Source organism: Ammospiza nelsoni, chromosome 25 (genome assembly GCF_027579445.1).
Source record: "Ammospiza nelsoni isolate bAmmNel1 chromosome 25, bAmmNel1.pri, whole genome shotgun sequence".
NCBI classification, from domain to species: domain Eukaryota; kingdom Metazoa; phylum Chordata; class Aves; order Passeriformes; family Passerellidae; genus Ammospiza; species Ammospiza nelsoni.
Genome location: NC_080657.1, coordinates 5207077 through 5224783, shown reverse-complemented (window position 1 = coordinate 5224783; position 17707 = coordinate 5207077). Strand labels below are relative to the sequence as shown.

At 54.0% G+C, this 17707-nt stretch overlaps 1 protein-coding gene across 1 annotated transcript; it reads left to right on the top strand.

Moving 5' to 3' along the window:
* Positions 1–16451: 16451 nt before the first annotated feature.
* LOC132083693 (ubiquitin-ribosomal protein eS31 fusion protein-like) lies at positions 16452–17288 on the top strand. The gene is given in 3 exon segments (XM_059488515.1): positions 16452–16596; positions 16599–16697; positions 17131–17288. Coding segments are annotated over 3 exon segments (402 nt in total).
* The last annotated feature ends 419 nt before the right edge of the window (positions 17289–17707 follow it).

The following is a 17707-nucleotide window of genomic DNA, read 5'->3' as shown; positions in this document are numbered from 1 at the left end:
CCCCTTCAGGCCCTGCAAGGGCTCTGAGCTCTGCCTGGAGCCTTCTCCTCTCCAGGGCAGCACCCCCAGCTCTCCCAGACTGGCTCCAGAGGGGCTCCAGCCCCCAACCCCTGCCCTGGGAGGCTGCAGAGGAGGGGGCAGCGCTGGTTCCCCTTTGTGCAGCCCCTCTGAGCTGCAGCACACCCCCAGAGCCCCCCACGCCCTCTGCCCACCCCTGGGCTGGAGCTGGAGCTGGATGGACTCTGCCCAGAGACAGAACATCCCAGAAACTCCTCAGTGATGTCCAGGCTGTAAAACACTACGGGAGGCAGCCAGGCCAGCGACACCTTCCCTTCATTTAATTTCATTTCATTCCATTTCATTTTTGTCCGCCGCGCACGCCATTCCCGGCAGCCGGAGCGGGGCAGAATCAAACACCTGCTTAATGTGACCTGTCGACTCTTCAGAGAGCAGTGCTGGCACGAAGGTCACCTCATTAAGAGGAGCAAGAGCCACGTCCCCACCCGGGGGAGGCTGGGTGGCTCCAGCTGCTGAAGGGTGACCTTTTCTGGCGGCAGGAGTAGACGGGGCCTGGTACACGTGCTCCCGCCCAAATGGCAGTTTAGTTCCACAGACACTTACACGTCCCCAGCACTGGTTTTGAACTTTTCATTCTCACGGGCTTGTCAGCTCTTCAAGGCTGAGAGTGGTTCTGGTGTCTCCTGCTCACTGATGGGGCGAGCATGGCGCTGCTGCAAAACCAATGCGTCCTCCCCAGCAGGATCACAGCACACCCTGAGCTCAAGGGACCCACAGGATCATCCAGTGCAGCCCCAAACCCTGCCCAGAGCCCCCAACAACCCCACCCTTGTAGCCATGAGATTTTCTGAAAAATCCTTTCCTTAGGATTTTTCCTTCTGAGAAGCTGAGAGACCTCAGGAACAAAATGTAAACAATGGTTATCTGCTGCTGTGGAATGCAACAGGTGCATCTGTGATTGGTCTCATGTGGTTGTTTCTAATTAATGGCCAATCACAGTCCAGCTGTCTGGACTGTCTCAGTCAGTCACAAGCCTTTCTTGTAATTCTTTTTCTACTCTTAGCCAGCCTTCTGATGAAATCCTTTCTTCTATTCTTTTAGTGTAGTTTTAATGTAATATATATCATAAAATAATAAATCAGCCTTCTGAAACATGGAGTCAGATCCTCATCTCTTCCTTCATCCTGGGAGTCCTGAGAACACAACCCCACCCTGGCCATCCCTGCAGCGCTGCCCAAATTTCTCCCCCATCCTTCATCTCCCCCATCCCTCACTCTCACACAATCATGGAATGTGCTGAGCTGGAAGGGACCCACAGGGATGATCAATCCCAACCCCAAACCCTGCCCAGAGCCCCCAGCAAGCCCAGCCTGGGCATCCCTGGAGCTCTGGCAGCCTTGGGGCCGTGCCCATTGCCTGGGCAGCCTGGGCAGTGCCAGCACCCTCTGGGGGAAGAGCCTTGCCCTGATCTCCAGCTCCTTGCCCTGGCCCAGCCCCAGCCATTCTCCTGTCCCTGTCCCAGAGTTTCCCACCCCAAAGGAGGTCCAGGTCCATCTTTGCCCACCCTCAGCTGCCACCTCCCCACCCTGCTGGGTGTGACCCAGGGGCACACAGAGCATGCAGGACACCCCAGCACAGCCCTGCTGGAGCTGCAGAGTCACTGCGGTCCCTGCTGGGCCCCTGCCAGCCCCACTGCCCTCACCCCAGGGGTGTCCCCTGTGTCACAGCAGGGCACTGCCTGGCACCCAGCCCCATCCCTGTGGGCAGCACCTGGTGCCTGCTGGCCCCTGCAGCTCAGAGAAGTGTTTGGGGTAGTTTGTTTTGTTTGGTTTTTTTTTTCTGGGTGGGGGGTTTCTTTTTTTTTGGGGGGGGGGGGGTTGGGTTTTTTGTGGGTTTTTTGTTGGATTTTTTATTTTTGGGGGGGCATTTTTTGTGGGTGGTTTTTTTGGGGTGTTTTTTTTGTTTGGGGGGTTTTTTGTTGGGTTTTTTTTGTGGTTTTTTTTTTGTTTTGGTTTGGGGTTTTTTTGTTTGTTTTGGGTTTTTTGGGGTTTGTTTTTTTGTTTGTTTGTTTTTTGGTTGCTTTTGGGGTTTTTTTGTTGTTTTTTTTGTTGTTGTTTTTTGGGGTTGTTTTGTTCTTGTTGGGGGTTTTTTTGTGGTTTGTGTTTTTGTGCAGCTATTTTTTTGTTGGTTTTTTTTTGTGTTTTGGTTTTGTTTTTTTTTTTTTGTTTGTTTTGGGGGTTTTTTGTTTTGGTTTGGTTTTTGGGGTTTTTTTTGTTTGGGTTTTTTGTGGGTTTTTTTTTTGTTTGTTTTTTTGGGGTTTTTTTGTTTTTTTTTTTTTTTTTTTTTTTTTTTGCTTTGTGGGGGTTTTTGGTGGATTTTTGCGGTTTTTGGTTTGTGGGTTTGGGGTTTTTTTTGGGTTTTTTGGGGGGGGCGGCGGGTTGGAGAGCCGTGCCCGCCTCCCGCCCTCCCCTGCCCTCCGCAGACCTTCCATTCTTCCTCCTCTGATGTTAATCTGCGAGGTGGCGCGCGGGTCAAGTTTAATATGCTGTCCTGGGGGAGTTTCATTTAGAGTCTCATTTAGAGGCAGCGAGAGGGAGCCCAGAGGGGCAGGGAGGGGTTCCTGGAACTCCTGGAGCCCCAAATGCAGCCCTCAAAAGCAGCAGCACCCAAAGGCAGCAGTCTCCAAAGGCAGCCCCAAAAGCACCACCAAAAGCAGCAGCTCCAAATGCAGCTCCCAAAGGCAGCACCCCCAAAGGCAGCATCCTCTAAAGCAGAACCCGCAACGGCAGCACCCCCAAAGGCAGCAGCATCCCCAAAAGCAGCAGACCCCAAAAGCAGAACCCCCAAAGCAGTAGCACCCTCAAAGGCAGCCCTCAAAAGCAGCCCCCAAAGGCAACAGCCCCCAGCCCCCAAAGGCAGCAACCTAAGGCACCACTCCCCAAGGGCAGTCCCCAAAGGTACCACCCCCCAAAGAGAGCCCCCAAAGGCAGCAGCCCCCCAAAGGCACCACCAAATGCAGCACCCCCAAAGGCATCCCCCAAAGGGAGCATCCCCAAAAGCAGCACCCCAAAAAAGCAGCACATCCCCAAAGGCAGCACCCAAATGCAGCCTCCAAAAGGCAGCACCCTAAAGGCAGCCCCAAAAGCAGCACCCCCCAAAGGCAGCACCCCCCAAAGACAGCACCCAAAGGCAGCACCCCCCAAAGGCAGCACCCCCTAAACGCAGAAGCCCCCCAAAGACAGCACCCAAAGGCAGCAGCCCCCCAAAGGCAGCAGCTCCAAAGCTAGCACCTCCAAAGGCAGCAGCCACAAATGCAGCGCCCCAAATGCAGGACCCCCAAAAGCGGCACCCCCAAAAGTGGCCCCCTCAAAGGCAGCCCCAAAGGCAGCACCCCCAAAGGCAGCAGCCCCCCAAAGGCAGCAGCCCCCCAAAGGCACCAGCAAATGCAGCACCCCCAAAGGCAGCCCCTAAAGGCATCCCCCAAAGGGAGCATCCCTCAAAGACAGCACCCCCAAAGGCAGCAGTCCCCACAAGCAGCCCCTGTGCTCAGCAGGGCCGGGGCAGGCGGATCCCCGCCGTTCTGGCTCCTGCCCACCGCCCCTGCCTCCCCTCACCACATCCCCATCACCACCGTGCCATGGCCCGTGCCACCCCTGGCTCGCCCAGCTGTCCCTGCACTCCCCCAGGTCCCTGTGCACAGCGTGTGACACCACCCGAACCCCTGGGGACAATGGCAAGGGCGCTGACTACCCCCCGTGCCTCAGTTTCCCCTGGAAAACTGGAAACTCTCAGCTGGAGAGGCGGACTCAGGGATGTAGGGAGGTACCTATGGGTGGTTCTGCTGTGAGGTCTGTGGGGGACAGAGCCCCCCAGCACAGGGGAACCTCTCTGAGCCCTCAGGGGGTGTCCGGGAATGGCTCCAGGCAGGCAGACCCCTCCCCTGTGCAGCCCCAGCCCCCTCCCCACCCGCAGCGCTGCCCTAATGGGAAAGGACAGGCAGTAAAAGGCTATGATGGGGATCATAAATATCCATTAAAGCAGCTTTTAATCCACCCTGCGAGCCACAGGGCTGTGCCAGAGGGAAAGGCAGGAGCCTGGCAGGCTGTGTGTGGTGCCAGGGGGCACCCAGGGCACGGGGCATCACCCCAACACCGCCCACAGAAATGAGCCACCCCTGCAGGGCGTGGGTGCAGGGGCAGTGCCCGGCTGGCAGCAGCCCTGGCACAGCTGCAGAGACACAATCAGTGACTCTGATCCATCAGGGATGTGCCCTCTGTGCCCAGAGCAGGAGGTGAAGGCACAGCCACTGTGCCCAGTGATGCTCTGGCACAGAGGAGAGCAGGTTCCTGCCTTCACTTGCTGCTGGGAAGCAGAGATGTGTCCCAGCCCTTGGTTCAGACAGGCTGGGAGAGCTGGGGGTGCTGCCCTGGAGAGGAGAAGGCTCCAGGCAGAGCTCAGAGCCCTTACAGGGCCTGAAGGGGCTCCAGGAGAGCTGCAGAGGGACTGGGGACAAGGATGGAGGGACAGGAGGCAGGGAATGGCTGCCAGTGCCAGAGGGCAGGGCTGGATGGGATCTTGGCAATTGGGAATTGTTCCCTGGCAGGGTGGGCAGGGGCTGGGCTGGAATTGCCAGAGCAGCTGTGGCTGCCCCTGGAGCCCTGGCAGTGCCCAAGGCCAGGCTGGGCATTGGGGCTGGCAGCACCTGGCACAGTGGCAGGTGTCCCTGGGCTGCAATCAGCTGCCATTGAAGATCCCTTCCCACCCAAACAATTCCATCTTTCTGGAGCTCCTCTGGAGCCAGGCTGGAAGAGCTGGGGGTGCTCTTAGGAACTGGGAATTGTTCCCTGGCAGGGTGGGGAGGGAATTCATTTTCCCATGAAGGGAAAATCCTGGCAGTTCTCCATCCCACCCAGCAAAAAACCCCTCAAAACCACCCTGTGTGTGCATTGCTGCTCACCCCCTGCTCCTCTTGCATCCAGCCCTCCCTGCTCCCCAGGGACAGCAGGCTCTGGGCACCAAGGGCACCCTCTTTCCTGACTCCTGTTGATGAGTTTCTCTCCACTTTGTGTACAATGCCTTCACCTTCCCCCCTCCCAGCCCTGCCACTCACTATTTATGGCTGTGCAGCACAGAGCAGGTCACATCTGTGTCCTTCCTCTGGCTCCAGCACAGGACAAAGTGCCCCTGATTGCTGCTGCCTCCACACAATGCTCTGTGCCACAGCCAGCTGCAGCATGGCAGCTCCATCCCCTGGGAATCCAGGGGCTTCCCAATGCAGATTTTCCCAAAATGTACAAATTTCCAGGGGGGGAAATTCCCCCAGAAATATCCAAACATTTCACTGGGTTTTGATGCTGTTAAATCATTAAACAGTAAAGCACTAGATAGACTAGAAATGTAGATTTGGAGTAATATGATAATATAAAAGCCCAAATGGAATGAAACCAAATGATAATGTCAAATTGAAATGTTCGCCTCTCATTGGAAAAAAAAATCCTTTCGACGTTATTGAAACAAAATGTGAAAGTTGAAATCATTTGATTTGACACTTCTCCATAGAAAAATATCATCAGGATCGACATGTTCCCAGGAGATGCTCAGAGTTTAGAAGCTGCTCTTCTGGAAAAATGTTGCCAGACAGGAATAAGACAGAGCAGAGCAGCCGTGCTCTCCCTGTGCCCCTCTCTGAGCCAGAGCTTGGCACGGAGGGCTGGAGGGAGGCTGGGAAGGCGCAGGGCAGGTTCTGCCCTTGACCCCAATCCTCACACGCCTCTGTCCCCATGTCCTGGTTTAGGGCAAATCTGGGAGAAAACCTCCAAACCTCCAGAAAGCAAACCCACATGGCCCCTCCCCACAACTGGTTTGGGAAGGATTCCTCAGAGAGAAGTGGAAAGAACCTGTTTATTTAACAGGCACAGCACCCCCAGCACAGAAAATGAACAATAGTGTGATGGTGTTCACAGGGGTCTCAGGTTGAGGGAAGAGACGAGGATTTGACTTTATGTTTCAGAAGGCTTAATTTATTATTTTATGATAAATATTACATTAAAACTATACTAAAAGAGTAGAAGAAAGGATTTCATCAGAGGGCTGGCTAAGAATAGAATAGAAAGAATGATAACAAAGGCTTTGTCTCAGACTCTCTGTCTGAGCCAGCTCCCTGTGATTGGCCATTAATTACAAACATCCAACATGAGACCAATCACAGATGCACCTGTTGCATTCCACAGCAGCAGATAAACAAAATGTTTACATTTTGTTCCTGAGGTCTCTCAGCTTCTCAGGAGGAAAAATCCTAAGGAAAGGATTTTCCATAAAAGATGTCTGTGACACAATAGCAGGTGAAACCACTCTGTCACTGCTCTGACAAAGATGACAAATTCAGAAAGTCTCTCTTGGGGGTGGTCGCTCTGTTCTCAGTCCCTCCTGTGCTGGGGCAGCTGCTGCCCAGAGTAGGCCCCACCAGGCCCAAGGTGCAAACTCTCGGTGTTCCCAGGCCCCAGGCGGGAGCACGTTCGAGTGGGTCCAAAAAAGGGAAAGGAGAAACAGCCCAGGGAAAATTTGGACTGCTTAGCTAAACCAACTAGTGAGCAGAAGCAAAAAGCAGGAGCAAAGCAGGAGCAAAGCAGAAGCAAAAGGAAGAGCAAAACAAAAAGCAAAAGCAGCACCATGCACTGCCCTGTCTTTGTGTCCCGCCAGCTGTGGGGGAGCGGCTGAGAGCAAAACCAAAACAAAACATTCACTCTGCAGAGCCAGTCTGGAAGGCACAGAACATGATATCCAGCATGAACAGAACACAGGAATGGGGATACAGCATCATAACCTCACCCTAGGACACCCCAGGACAGTGACCTGCTGCTGGCCTGTGTCCCCTCCCTGAAGGGCCAAACTGAGTGGGGACTTTTGTTTCACCCAGCTCCTCCTCTCCTGCAGCCAGCTCTGTCACAGCAGTGCCACAGCCATGCCAGCACCAGAGCTGGAGCTCCAGGGTTTCACAGCACTTCCCCTCCACAGCACGGGTAGGAGGAGCCAGGTGGGAGCTGGGCTCTGCTCGCAGGAGAGGACAGGACAAGAGGACATGGCCTCAAGCTGTCCTAGGGAAGGCTGGCATTAGGGAAATTCCTTCACTGGAAGAATCCCCTCCACAGCACTTTTGTATTTCTTCATGCCCTCTCTGGGTGTGGCACCTGCCAGGACAGGATGTGCTCTGAGGTGCCAGCCAGGGTGGTTTGCACATCCTGGCACTTTCTGGGTCACCCAGTGTGGGGAGGATGTCCAAAGGACCAGCAGCAAGTGAGAAGCCCTGCCCTGCCCACGCCTTGATACCCTGCCTCTGAAAACACTGCCTTGGGGTGTGCAGAGCCCCCAGCCAGGATCAGGGAATCATTAAGGTTGGAAAAGGCCTCCAGGATCATGGAATCCAACCCCCCTGTACCCACTGAGCCACACCATGAAGTGCCACATCCACTGACCCTTGAACACTTCAGGAATGAAGTGCCCTGGGCAGTGCTAATGCTTGACCACTCTTCCCATGAAGGAATTTCCCTATACCAACCTTCCCTGGGACACCTTGATGCCATGTCTTGTTCTGTCCTTCTCACCTGAGAGCAGAGTCCAGCTCCTCCTATCATGAGAGAGCAAGAAGTTCCCCCTGGAAAAGCCCTACCCCAAACCTCCCTCCCTGCACGGCCTCCAGCTGGACAGGAGTGGGTATCAGCATCCCCTGGGCTGGATGAGTGGGGCCAAACCTCCCTGCAGGCTCTCTCCTCCTCCCCAGGCTGCAGAGCTCACCAGGGCTGGTGCTAATGAAGATTTCCTGCAGAGCTTGCTTAGCAGAAAATGATTGGTTACACCCGAGCTCGTAATTAAAAAAAAAAGAGAGCGAGTGCACTAATGGGTATTTATTTGACTGTTACCTTGTCATGTATTTATCGATGCAGATAAATTCAAAATCATTAAATGCTTTACAGGGCCTGACAATTTACAGCCCCTGTCAGTGCCCTGCCTCTGCAGCAGCAGCAGAGCAGCTCAGCCAGGGGCACACACAGCCCAGCTAGGGCACTCAGAGCAGCAGCCCAGCAGGCTGTGGCTGAGTGTGGTGTGGAAAAAAGGTGCTGAGGTGATGCTGTGCCGTGGTCTGGTGTGTGGGGACAGCCACAGGTCTCTGCTGGGGGATGGAGGTGCAGCCAGAGGTGTGATGGGCACCAAAGGTGTGACGGGAGCTGAACCCACAGCCCCGACCCTGTTGGGGAAGGTGAAACAGGAAAGCCTTATAAATATGATTGCCTGGCAAAAGAGTTTGAGAATATGGAAACTCTAAGTGAGATTGAAATGAAAGCAAGCTTTGAGATCCCTCAGGTACTGAACAACTGGAAAACAATGGCAGGGCCAGCTGAAGGTGATCCCCTTTGGATCAAACAATCCCCTCTGCTTGCAGACAGGCCCAAGGCTCAGAGCAGACCCTGCCAGCTTGGCAGAAGGGCCCAAAAAGGAGTTTTTAGGGTTTAAAATGTAACCCAGTGTGGGAATGTAATGATTCTTCTAGGCTGTATGGAAATGCTGTAGGATTTGTATCTTGTACTAGATTGGTCAGTGAGAATCACAATATTCAGCACAGAAGAAAATTTACGGTATTGTAACAGAAACCTCACTCTCTTACCCTCTTATCCTCTCTCCCCCTCTCTTCTCTCAGGCCTGCTCTGAGCTGTGGCTGGCAGAGGGGAACTGTGCTCTGCCTCCTTCATTGGAGTGGGAATCCCTTCCCACGCCTCTCCATCATGGAAGGAGAGGAGGGGAAGGGGAAGGGGAAGGGGAAGGGGAAGGGGAAGGGGAAGGGGAAGGGGAAGGGGAAGGGGAAGGGGAAGGGGAAGGGGAAGGGGAAGGGGAAGGGGAAGGGGAAGGGGAAGGGGAAGGGGAAGGGGAAGGGGAAGGTCTTTTCCTGCTGTGTGACAAGCAGCAGGGCAGCCTTCTTTGGAAGGCACAGGTCCCCAGAGAGCATCTCTGTCTCTGGAGACTCATCAGGTGTGCAGGGGAGAGGAGGGCATCTCCTGACTCAGTGTTTGCATAGCAACAAGGCCCTGATTATACAGCCCCTAATTAGCTTATTATTCCCATTAGTGGAGGCAGGAAGCCCCCTGCTCTTAAGACACCCGCAGACAGCCTGGGCTGGGCTGGGTGGGAGCATCCCCTGCTCTGGGTGGTGTCACCAGCATGGCACAGACCCCTGGGACAGCACCTGAGCTGCCACAGCCTCCTGCCCTTCTCCACCCTCTCCTGTGTCTCCAGCAGGGACACACCTGGGCACCATGCCCTGGCTGTGCCAATGTGTGCCCACCTGTGCTCCCCCTGTGCCTCTGTGCATGGAGCTCTGCCCTTGGGATTTCCTGGCGATGGTTTTGCCTAGAGAAGCAATGCTGAAATGTGGAATTTTCCCCCAAGATCCCCTCAGCATCCCCAGCCCTCCCCTCTGCAAGCCCCAGCTGCAGCTGTCAGTGCTGCAGGCTGGCACAGGGTGAGCACAGCTGACTGGCATTGGCATAGGGTGGGCACAGCTGGCAGTGCTGGCACTGGCACATCTGGAGAAGCCAAGCAGCCCCAGCTCTGCTCCCTGCTGCCCTTGCTGGCCTCAGGCTGGCACTGGCAGGCAGGAGCTGGGCATCCCCTGGATGGGGTGCCTGGAGGGGGTCCCTGGAACAGAGGCTGGACAAATTAAGATAATAAAGTGGATTTTTATTAAAGGCCTTCAACAGATACACCTTGGGCAGCCAAAGCCTCCCAAAGGCTGCACCCAGTGGTCACAAGTTTTTCAGATCATTATAAATTTTGTTCATTTACATATCAGGGGTTAATTCTCCAACTGCAGCTTCAATTAATTAAGTAATTTACCCCCAGTTTGCTGCCCCTGATTCACTTTCTTTTAGTCATTTTCGGGGCCTGAGGCTGTGGGGTGTCCTTGAACCTCAGGCCTGGAGGAAATGTTTTATCTGACCAACATGTGAGGACAGTGAAACTCTACATGGAGTACAGAGTTTTGCACTACTGCAGGGCAGGATCTAAAAAATAGAAACGCTGAAACCCAAAGGCATTGAGAGGCTCCGTGCAAGGTGCTAACAGCAGGCTGAGACCATCCTGGGAGGGGGCTGCACACCCAGCAGGGGTGGCAGTGGCACAGGGGGCTCAGGACAGACCCCTGGAGCTGGCACTGAGCAGGAGCAGGGGGGGCAGCAGGGCCCTGCATTGTTCAGCAGAGAAAAGGGAGAAAAGGCAAGAGCTGGGGCTCTGTGTGTAAGTAGGTCACACACCAGGCTGCAGACAGGCCACGGGCACAGACTGTGAATGCAAGGGTGGGAAAGAGAGGGGAAAGGGGTGGTGGGATGGCTGGGAATGGGCTGGAAGGGGAGCAGGGCAGCTCACACACAGACAAACAGACTGATAGACCTGCAGACCGCCAAAAGTAAGAAAGAGAGGCAAAAGGGGCGTTGGGATGGTTGGGAATGGGCAGGAAGGGGAGCAGGGCCACTCACAGACAGACAGACAGACAGACCACGTCTCTGCAAGCCACAGAGGTCTCTGCAGCAGCATCACCGTGTGGGGCATGATACCTGCAAACCCCATGGACAGCAGGGTCACACAGAGCTTCCCTAATTCCCCCATTCAGCAGGGTCACAGCAGAGCTCCCCTAAACCCCACTGACAGCAGGGTCAGAGCCGTGCTCCCCTAATTCCCCATGAACAGCAGGGTCACACAAAGCTCTCCTATTTCCTCATGGATAACAGGGTCACACAGAAATCCCCTAAACCCCACTGACAGCAGGGTCACAGCAGGGCTCCCCTAATTCCCCATGAACAGCAGGGTCACACAGAGCTCCCCTAATTCCCTCATCCAGCAGGGTCACACAGAGCTGCCCTGCTCCCCCTCCCCTGCAGCACCTGATGCTCCAGCACATGGTCCATCCCTGTATCCTGCAGCCTGTGGGCTCTGAAACGCTGAGCACAGGCAGAAAACGCCTCCCCAGCCCCCGCGGGGATCAGCTGGTGCCCCCAGGCAGGAGGTGCAATTAACCTTCTCCTGACAAGAATAACTACCAGCGTTGTTATCGACCGCAAAGGTGGCCAGCCCTCGGCAAGGGTGGGACTGGAGGTGGCCTGGAATGGGAGCAGAGTGTGCAGGAGGGAAGGCAGAGCATCTGCAGCAGCCCAGCGTGCTCCTGCTGCACGTGGAGTGAGAATCTCACAGCCTCCCACCCTCCCAGCCCAGTCCTGAGTGGGCTGAGAGCCCCCAGACCTGGGGGGAAGCTGGGCCAGGGGGATGCATGAGCTAAGACACGTTCAAAGGCAGCAGGAATTAGGGAATGGACAAAAGGAGCCTTAACAAAGCTTAAAAACTGAATTTGAAATGAGGTAAAGGCGCAAAGTAACAACATGAAAAAAATCCCTGGTGTAATCCACTGCTCCAGCTGGCCAAGGAAAGGTGAGCTTTGGGTTCCAGGTGTGTCACAGACAACTTTAGGAAAAATCCTTTCCTTAGGATTTTTCCTCCTGAGAAGCTGAGAGGCCTCAGGAACAAAATGTAAACAATTATTATCTGCTGCTGTGAGATGCAACAGGTGCATCTGTGATTGGTCTCATGTGCTTGTTTCTAATTAATGGCCAATCACAGTCAGCTGGCTCAGACTGTCCAAGCCACAAGCCTTTGTTATCATTCTTTGCTATTCTATTCTTAGCTAGCCTTCTGATGAAATCCTTTCTTCTATTCTTTTAGTATAGTTTTAATGTAATATATATCATAAAATAATAAATCAGCCTTCTGAAACATGGAGTCAGATCCTCGTCTTTTCCCTCATCCAAGAACCCCTGTGAACACCATCACACAGGTGTGCCAGGAGCTGTGTGATTGCAGGCTGGGCACCAGGCAGTGCCATTTCCTAACTCCAACCTGCACCTCCCAGGGATGTGAAGCAAGAACGGCTCCTTTTGGGATAACTCACTGCTGAAGATTGCAATGCAAGATGTTTTCAATTGACATCTGGCAGACTACCTTTGTCAAGCGGGCAGTTTGCCTTATCTCTCTCTTTGAGTGACCACATTCACACCTCCCTCGGGAGGGGACACCTGCTGATAACAGCTATTGAATGTCCCTGCATGGCTGATAAGAACTACAGCATCCCATTGGGAGATGGGAGCCCAGGGGGAGGAGCCAAGCATTCCTACCCGGATAGAATCTGGAGATTCTGCAACACCAGCACGGCTTCTGCACTGCATTGCCCAGAGGAACAGCAGCTGCCTCTGCCCCTGGATCTTCAGAGGCAGAGACTGCACCTTTCTGCAGGATCCCTGCTCCAGCAGAACCAGCCCTGACACTGCAGGAGGGCTGAGCCACAATTCCAATGGCACTGCTGCCAACAGCCTGACCCACAGGGTGTCAGGTTGGGTTCTGACTCTGCCAGTGTTGGTTTAGTTTACTGCATTGTTTATTTTATCCTTTTATTTTCTTCCCTATTAAAGAACTGTTATTCCTAACCCATATTTTTGCCTGAGAGCCCCTTAATTTAAAATATATAGCAATTTGGAGAGGTGAGGCAGGTTTGCATTCTCCATTTCAGGGGAGGCTCCTGCCTTCCTCAGCAGACTCCTGTCTTTCCAAACCAAGACACTCACACAAACCATGGGATGCTTGCACCCTCTGTGATCTTCCTGCAGATGGGGTGACCCCAAACTCAGGCTCTGGCCCTGACAAGATCCAGAGGGATGTGACAGGGACAGGGTGTTGTCCTTTGGCATCCAGCTTAATCACTGTGTAATTATGCTAAAGCACTGGTCACCCACTGAGGACTTCTGCAGGGTGTGTGGAAAAGCTTTGCTTTTTTTGTAATGGGAACCAAGAATCTGGAAATTCTCAGGGTAAAAAATATTTCTGGGCTTGGTTAGGAAAATCAGGATTTGGCTGCCGGGAAGCCAGGCATGTTCACCATCTTCTGTCCTGACAGCTTTTGTTTGGGGTTTTTCATTTGTGCAAGGAAAGGGTTTGGCAGGGAGGGGAGAATCTGATGGCAATGCAGGGAAAAAGGAGAAAATTATTTCTTCACAAAGTTTCAGTGGAAAATAACCAGAGATTTATATATCTATTTTTTAAATTTTTATTTTTAATTTTAATTATAAATTTCCTCCTTTGAGCCTGCCTGCTGTAGGGGGTGCCAAGATCTCCCACCCAGCTCGGGTGTGCTGGGGGCTGCTCCATGGGGCTGGGTGATACTCTGTGCTCCCACCCCTCCCTCCCCCGGGGCCAGGGCAGCTGCTGCCAGCGCTAACCCAGATTCCAGGGACGTCTTGCTGCTAAATTGGCAGCGTGTAAGAGACGTGTCACCTGGGTGACAGGGTGTCTGTGCCTGCCGGAGTGTTTGAATACAGGCGCTGTGTGCTAAATGCTCCCATCATTAGGGCTGAGCTGGACACACCAGAGCCAGAATTCCCGGGGGTTGGGAGGAGGGTGGAAGCTGGGTTTGGAGTGCAGGGAATGGCCCTGCCTGGCTACAGTGGCCAAAACCCTGCTGTCCCTGTTCTCAAACCCTGCTGTCCCATCCCAATCTTTGCTGTGCCTATCCCAGACCCTGCTGTCCACTGATGCCTTGAGAATACTGACCCAGAACAGAGACCAGACTGAGTTAAAGAATAAAGCAGGGATTTATTAAAAGGATCTCCTCCATGGATCCACCATGGGCAGCACAAGAGCCCAGCCAGGGCTGCACTCAAGATGAACCAAAATGGTCCCAAAATGAACCCAAGATGAACCAAAATGGTCCCAAAATGCACGACCACTCACGGGGTCTCTCACTTTGATAAGTTCTGCTCCATTTGCATATTGGAGTTAATTGTCTAGTTAGATTTAGGTTATGAGGTCCCATCCTTCTTGGTTTTCTCTCTTCAGCCCACACTGTTTGTGCTCTTGGGGCTGAGATTTGGATCATTTGTCCTTGGTCCCCAGCTGGAGCAGGAATTGTTTTGTCTCCCTGCTCTGTGCAGAGAGCTCACCATCCCATAATGTGAAGCTCAGACCCACAGAATCTTAAAGATATAAAAGCTAAAACCTGAGGCAGCACCCATCCCAAACCCTGCCATCCCTGTCCCTATCCCAAACCCTGCTGTCCCCATCCCAAACCCTCCTGCCTTTGGCAGCATCTCGCTGAAGTTCCAGCCTCTCCCAGGAGCACATCCTTGCTCTCCTGCCCATCTCCAATCTCCTGGAGGCTGGTGGCCGTTATCTCCCGCCGAGGAGCGAAGCAGGCAGCAATTAATTGTCCCTTTTGTTGGGAAATGGCTGAGCAGCCGCAGCCCCGGGCTGGAGTCAGGGAGTCCCGGGGGATGTAGATGGAGGAGCCGGGTGTCTCTGCCGCAGATGGGAACAGGAGCAGGGAAACCGAGAAGACAACTGGAGACACCACAAGGGTAACCTGACCCCGGGGATGGCCAGAGGGAGGCTGGGATGGGGATGGAGAAGCCACTTCCCCCTCCTGAGCCCCTTGAAGGGCTCTGTCAGAGGTGCTGGGACAAAGAGCTGTGTGTCCCCTTTAGAAATACTCAGGGAGAAGAGCCATTTCTGACCCAAAAATCCCTACTCTTTTATGTACAACATATGCTTCCATGGATCCTCAGTGTAACAGGACATGAACTATAACAGATTATCTTCCACAGATTAGGTAGAGGATGCAAATTAATCTTTGGAAATTAAGAAAGATGGTTTCAATGCTTCTCTGGGCCCTTTGGTTGCAATCAACTGTAATTCACCACAGGAATAATCCACAGAGAGTGTGACAAGGCAGCACAGGTAGAGGATGCTGGGACAAAGGGCTGCTGTCCCCTCTGCAGTGTGACAAGGCTGCACAGGTAGAGGGTGCTGGGACAAAGAGTTCTGTCCCCTGTCCAGTGTGACAAGGCTCTTGTGTGTGTCCCAGCTCCCCAGAGAACATTCCAGGCAGTGACCCACACTGCAGAACAGCACATCTGCAGGGGGACAGGGGGGACGGGGGGACATGGGGACATGGGGACAGCGGAACAGGGGGACAGGGAGCCAGGGGGACAGGCTGTGCCCCCCAGATGAGCAGGAGCCCCAGGCTGCAGCAGCACCATCACAGAACATCACCTCTGCTCCCAGCAGGGACAGTCCCAGGCTCACCAGAGAGGGATGAGAGGCCACGTCCTTGTGGTGACTCCAGCCATGCTGTGCTGGCACTGGTGAGGCCACATCTCCAGTCCTGGGGTCAGTTCTGGGCCCCTCAGGATGAGAAGGACCTGGAGGGGTTGGAGATGTCCAGAGCAGGGAATGGAGCTGGGGAAGTGCAGGAGCCCCAGGAGAGGCTGAGGGAGCTGGGCAGGGGCTCAGCCTGGAGCAAAGGAGGCTCAGGGGGCCCTTGTGGCTCTGCACAGCTCCTGCCAGGAGGGCACAGCCGGGGGGGTCGGGCTGTGCCCCAGGGAACAGGGACAGGAGCAGAGGGAACGGCCTCAGGCTGGGCCAGACAAGGTTCGGGTTGGGTATTATGGAAATTTCTTCACTCAAAGAGTGGTCAAGGCCTGGCACAGCTGCCCAGGGCAGTGGTGAAGTCACCACCCCTGGAAGGGCTCAAAAAACAACCAGACATGGCACAGGTGATATGGTTTAGTGGCTGTGGTGGGATTCAGTTGAAGGTTGACTTGGTGAGCTCAGAGGTCTTTCCCAGCCTGAATGATTCTGTGATTCTTCTGCAGCTGCAAACATCAGCCAGGTCCTGGGTCTGCTCCCTCTGCAGCTGAGCCCTGGCATCTGGCAGCCCTGCTCCAGGCTGCAGCTGGAGGGGAGAGACCCAGCCCGAGGCTCAGGAATGTGTATTCTGCTCATTGCTCACAAATACTAATGGCCCAGAGTTATTAATATTGCCACTGTAGTCATATCTGGGTAATTACTGCCATTAACCACCAGCAGAACTATTGAGTTCCCCTAATCAGTGCATTATAATAATTGGGACCAAGTGTTTTATAGATCCAGACGTTAATTCCTTCCTAGCACCTCTCCCTCCCCTGGAGCTGCTCCTCCCTGCTCAGCTCTCCCAGCCTGAGGCTGCTCCCTGTGTGCAGCTGCTGGGACATCCTGTGGTCAGCCAGGATGACCCAAGCCTTGGGATGTCCCAGATGACCCAAGCCTTGGCATGTCCCATGCTCCATCCAGATGGAAATCATGGCTGTAGGAATTTAGGGTGTCCAGGCTGTGGAGATGGAGGTAGGACCCCCAAGAAGGGCTTGAAGAAGATCTGGGTCCATGCCCTGCACATGGGGCCATCAGCACCTACAGGATGGAGCTGGGTCCATGCCTGGCATACATGGCCCAGCAGCACCTCCAGGACAGGAGCTGGTCCATGTCCTGCACTGTTACGTGCAGAGCCCCACACTGCCCCTGCCCTCCTCACCATGCAGATCTTCATGAAGACCCTCATGGGGAAAACCATCACCCTCAAGGCTGAACCTTCTGATAGTACAGAAAATGTAGAAGCAAAGATCCAGGATAAAGAGGGCATCCCTCCAGATCAGCAGCTGATCTTTGCTGGGAAGCAGCTGGAGATGGACGCACACTGTCCAACTGCAACATTAAACAAGAATCTACTCTTCAGCTGGGACCGGGACTTTGTGGCGGTGCTAAGAAGAGGGAGAAGGAGAAGGAGAAGGAGAAGGAGAAGGAGAAGGAGAAGGAGAAGGAGAAGGAGAAGGAGAAGGAGAAGGAGAAGGAGAAGGAGAAGGAGAAGGAGGAGAAGGAGGAGAAAGGAGGAGAAGGAGAAGGAGAAGGAGAAGGAGAAGGAGAAGGAGAAGGAGAAGGAGAAGGAGAAGGAGAAGGAGAAGGAGAAGGAGAAGGAGAAGGAGAAGGAGAAGGAGAAGGAGAAGGAGAAGGAGAAGGAGAAGGAGAAGGAGAAGGAGAAGGAGAAGGAGAAGGAGAAGGAGAAGGAGAAGGAGAAGGAGAAGGAGAAGGAGGAGGAGGAGGAGAAAGGAGGAGAAGGAGAAGGAGAAGGAGAAGGAGAAGGAGAAGGAGAAGGAGGAGAAAGGAGAAGGAGAAGGAGAAGAAGAAGAAGAAGAAGAAGAAGACGAAGAAGAAGGTCTTACACAACTCCCAAGAAGAACAAGCATAAGAGAAATAAGGTTAAGCTTGCAGTGCTCAGGGACTACAAGGTGGATGAGAACAGCAAGATGAGCCACCTGCACCAGGAGTGCCCCTCAGAGGAGTGTGGGGCTGGAGTCTTCCTAGCCAGGCACTGACAGACACTGCTGTGACACTGCACATGTGGCCATCAGCACCTCCAGGGTGGGAGCTGGTCCTTGCCCTGCATGTGAGGCCATCAGCACTTCCAGGACAGGAGCTGGTCCATGCCCTGCATGTGTGGCCCAGCAGCACCCCCCGGGTGCCTGGAGGCAGCAGGATGGCCAGAACAGTCTGGCTGTTCCCTCTGCTGGGACAGAAATCTGCTGTGGGGGGAGTTAATTGCACAGTCTGCTATTCACATCCGGCTCCTCTTGCTCTGGAAAGCTCCTCCCTGCTGCAGCCATCTGGAGCCCGGAGCAGGTGGCTGTTTGGAGGTGACTCAATGGGTTGAAGGAGAGGAGCATCTTCTCCTCCTGAGAGCTGCCTCCACATCCATCTGCACCACCAGGGACCCCACTCCTTGCCAGCCCTGCTT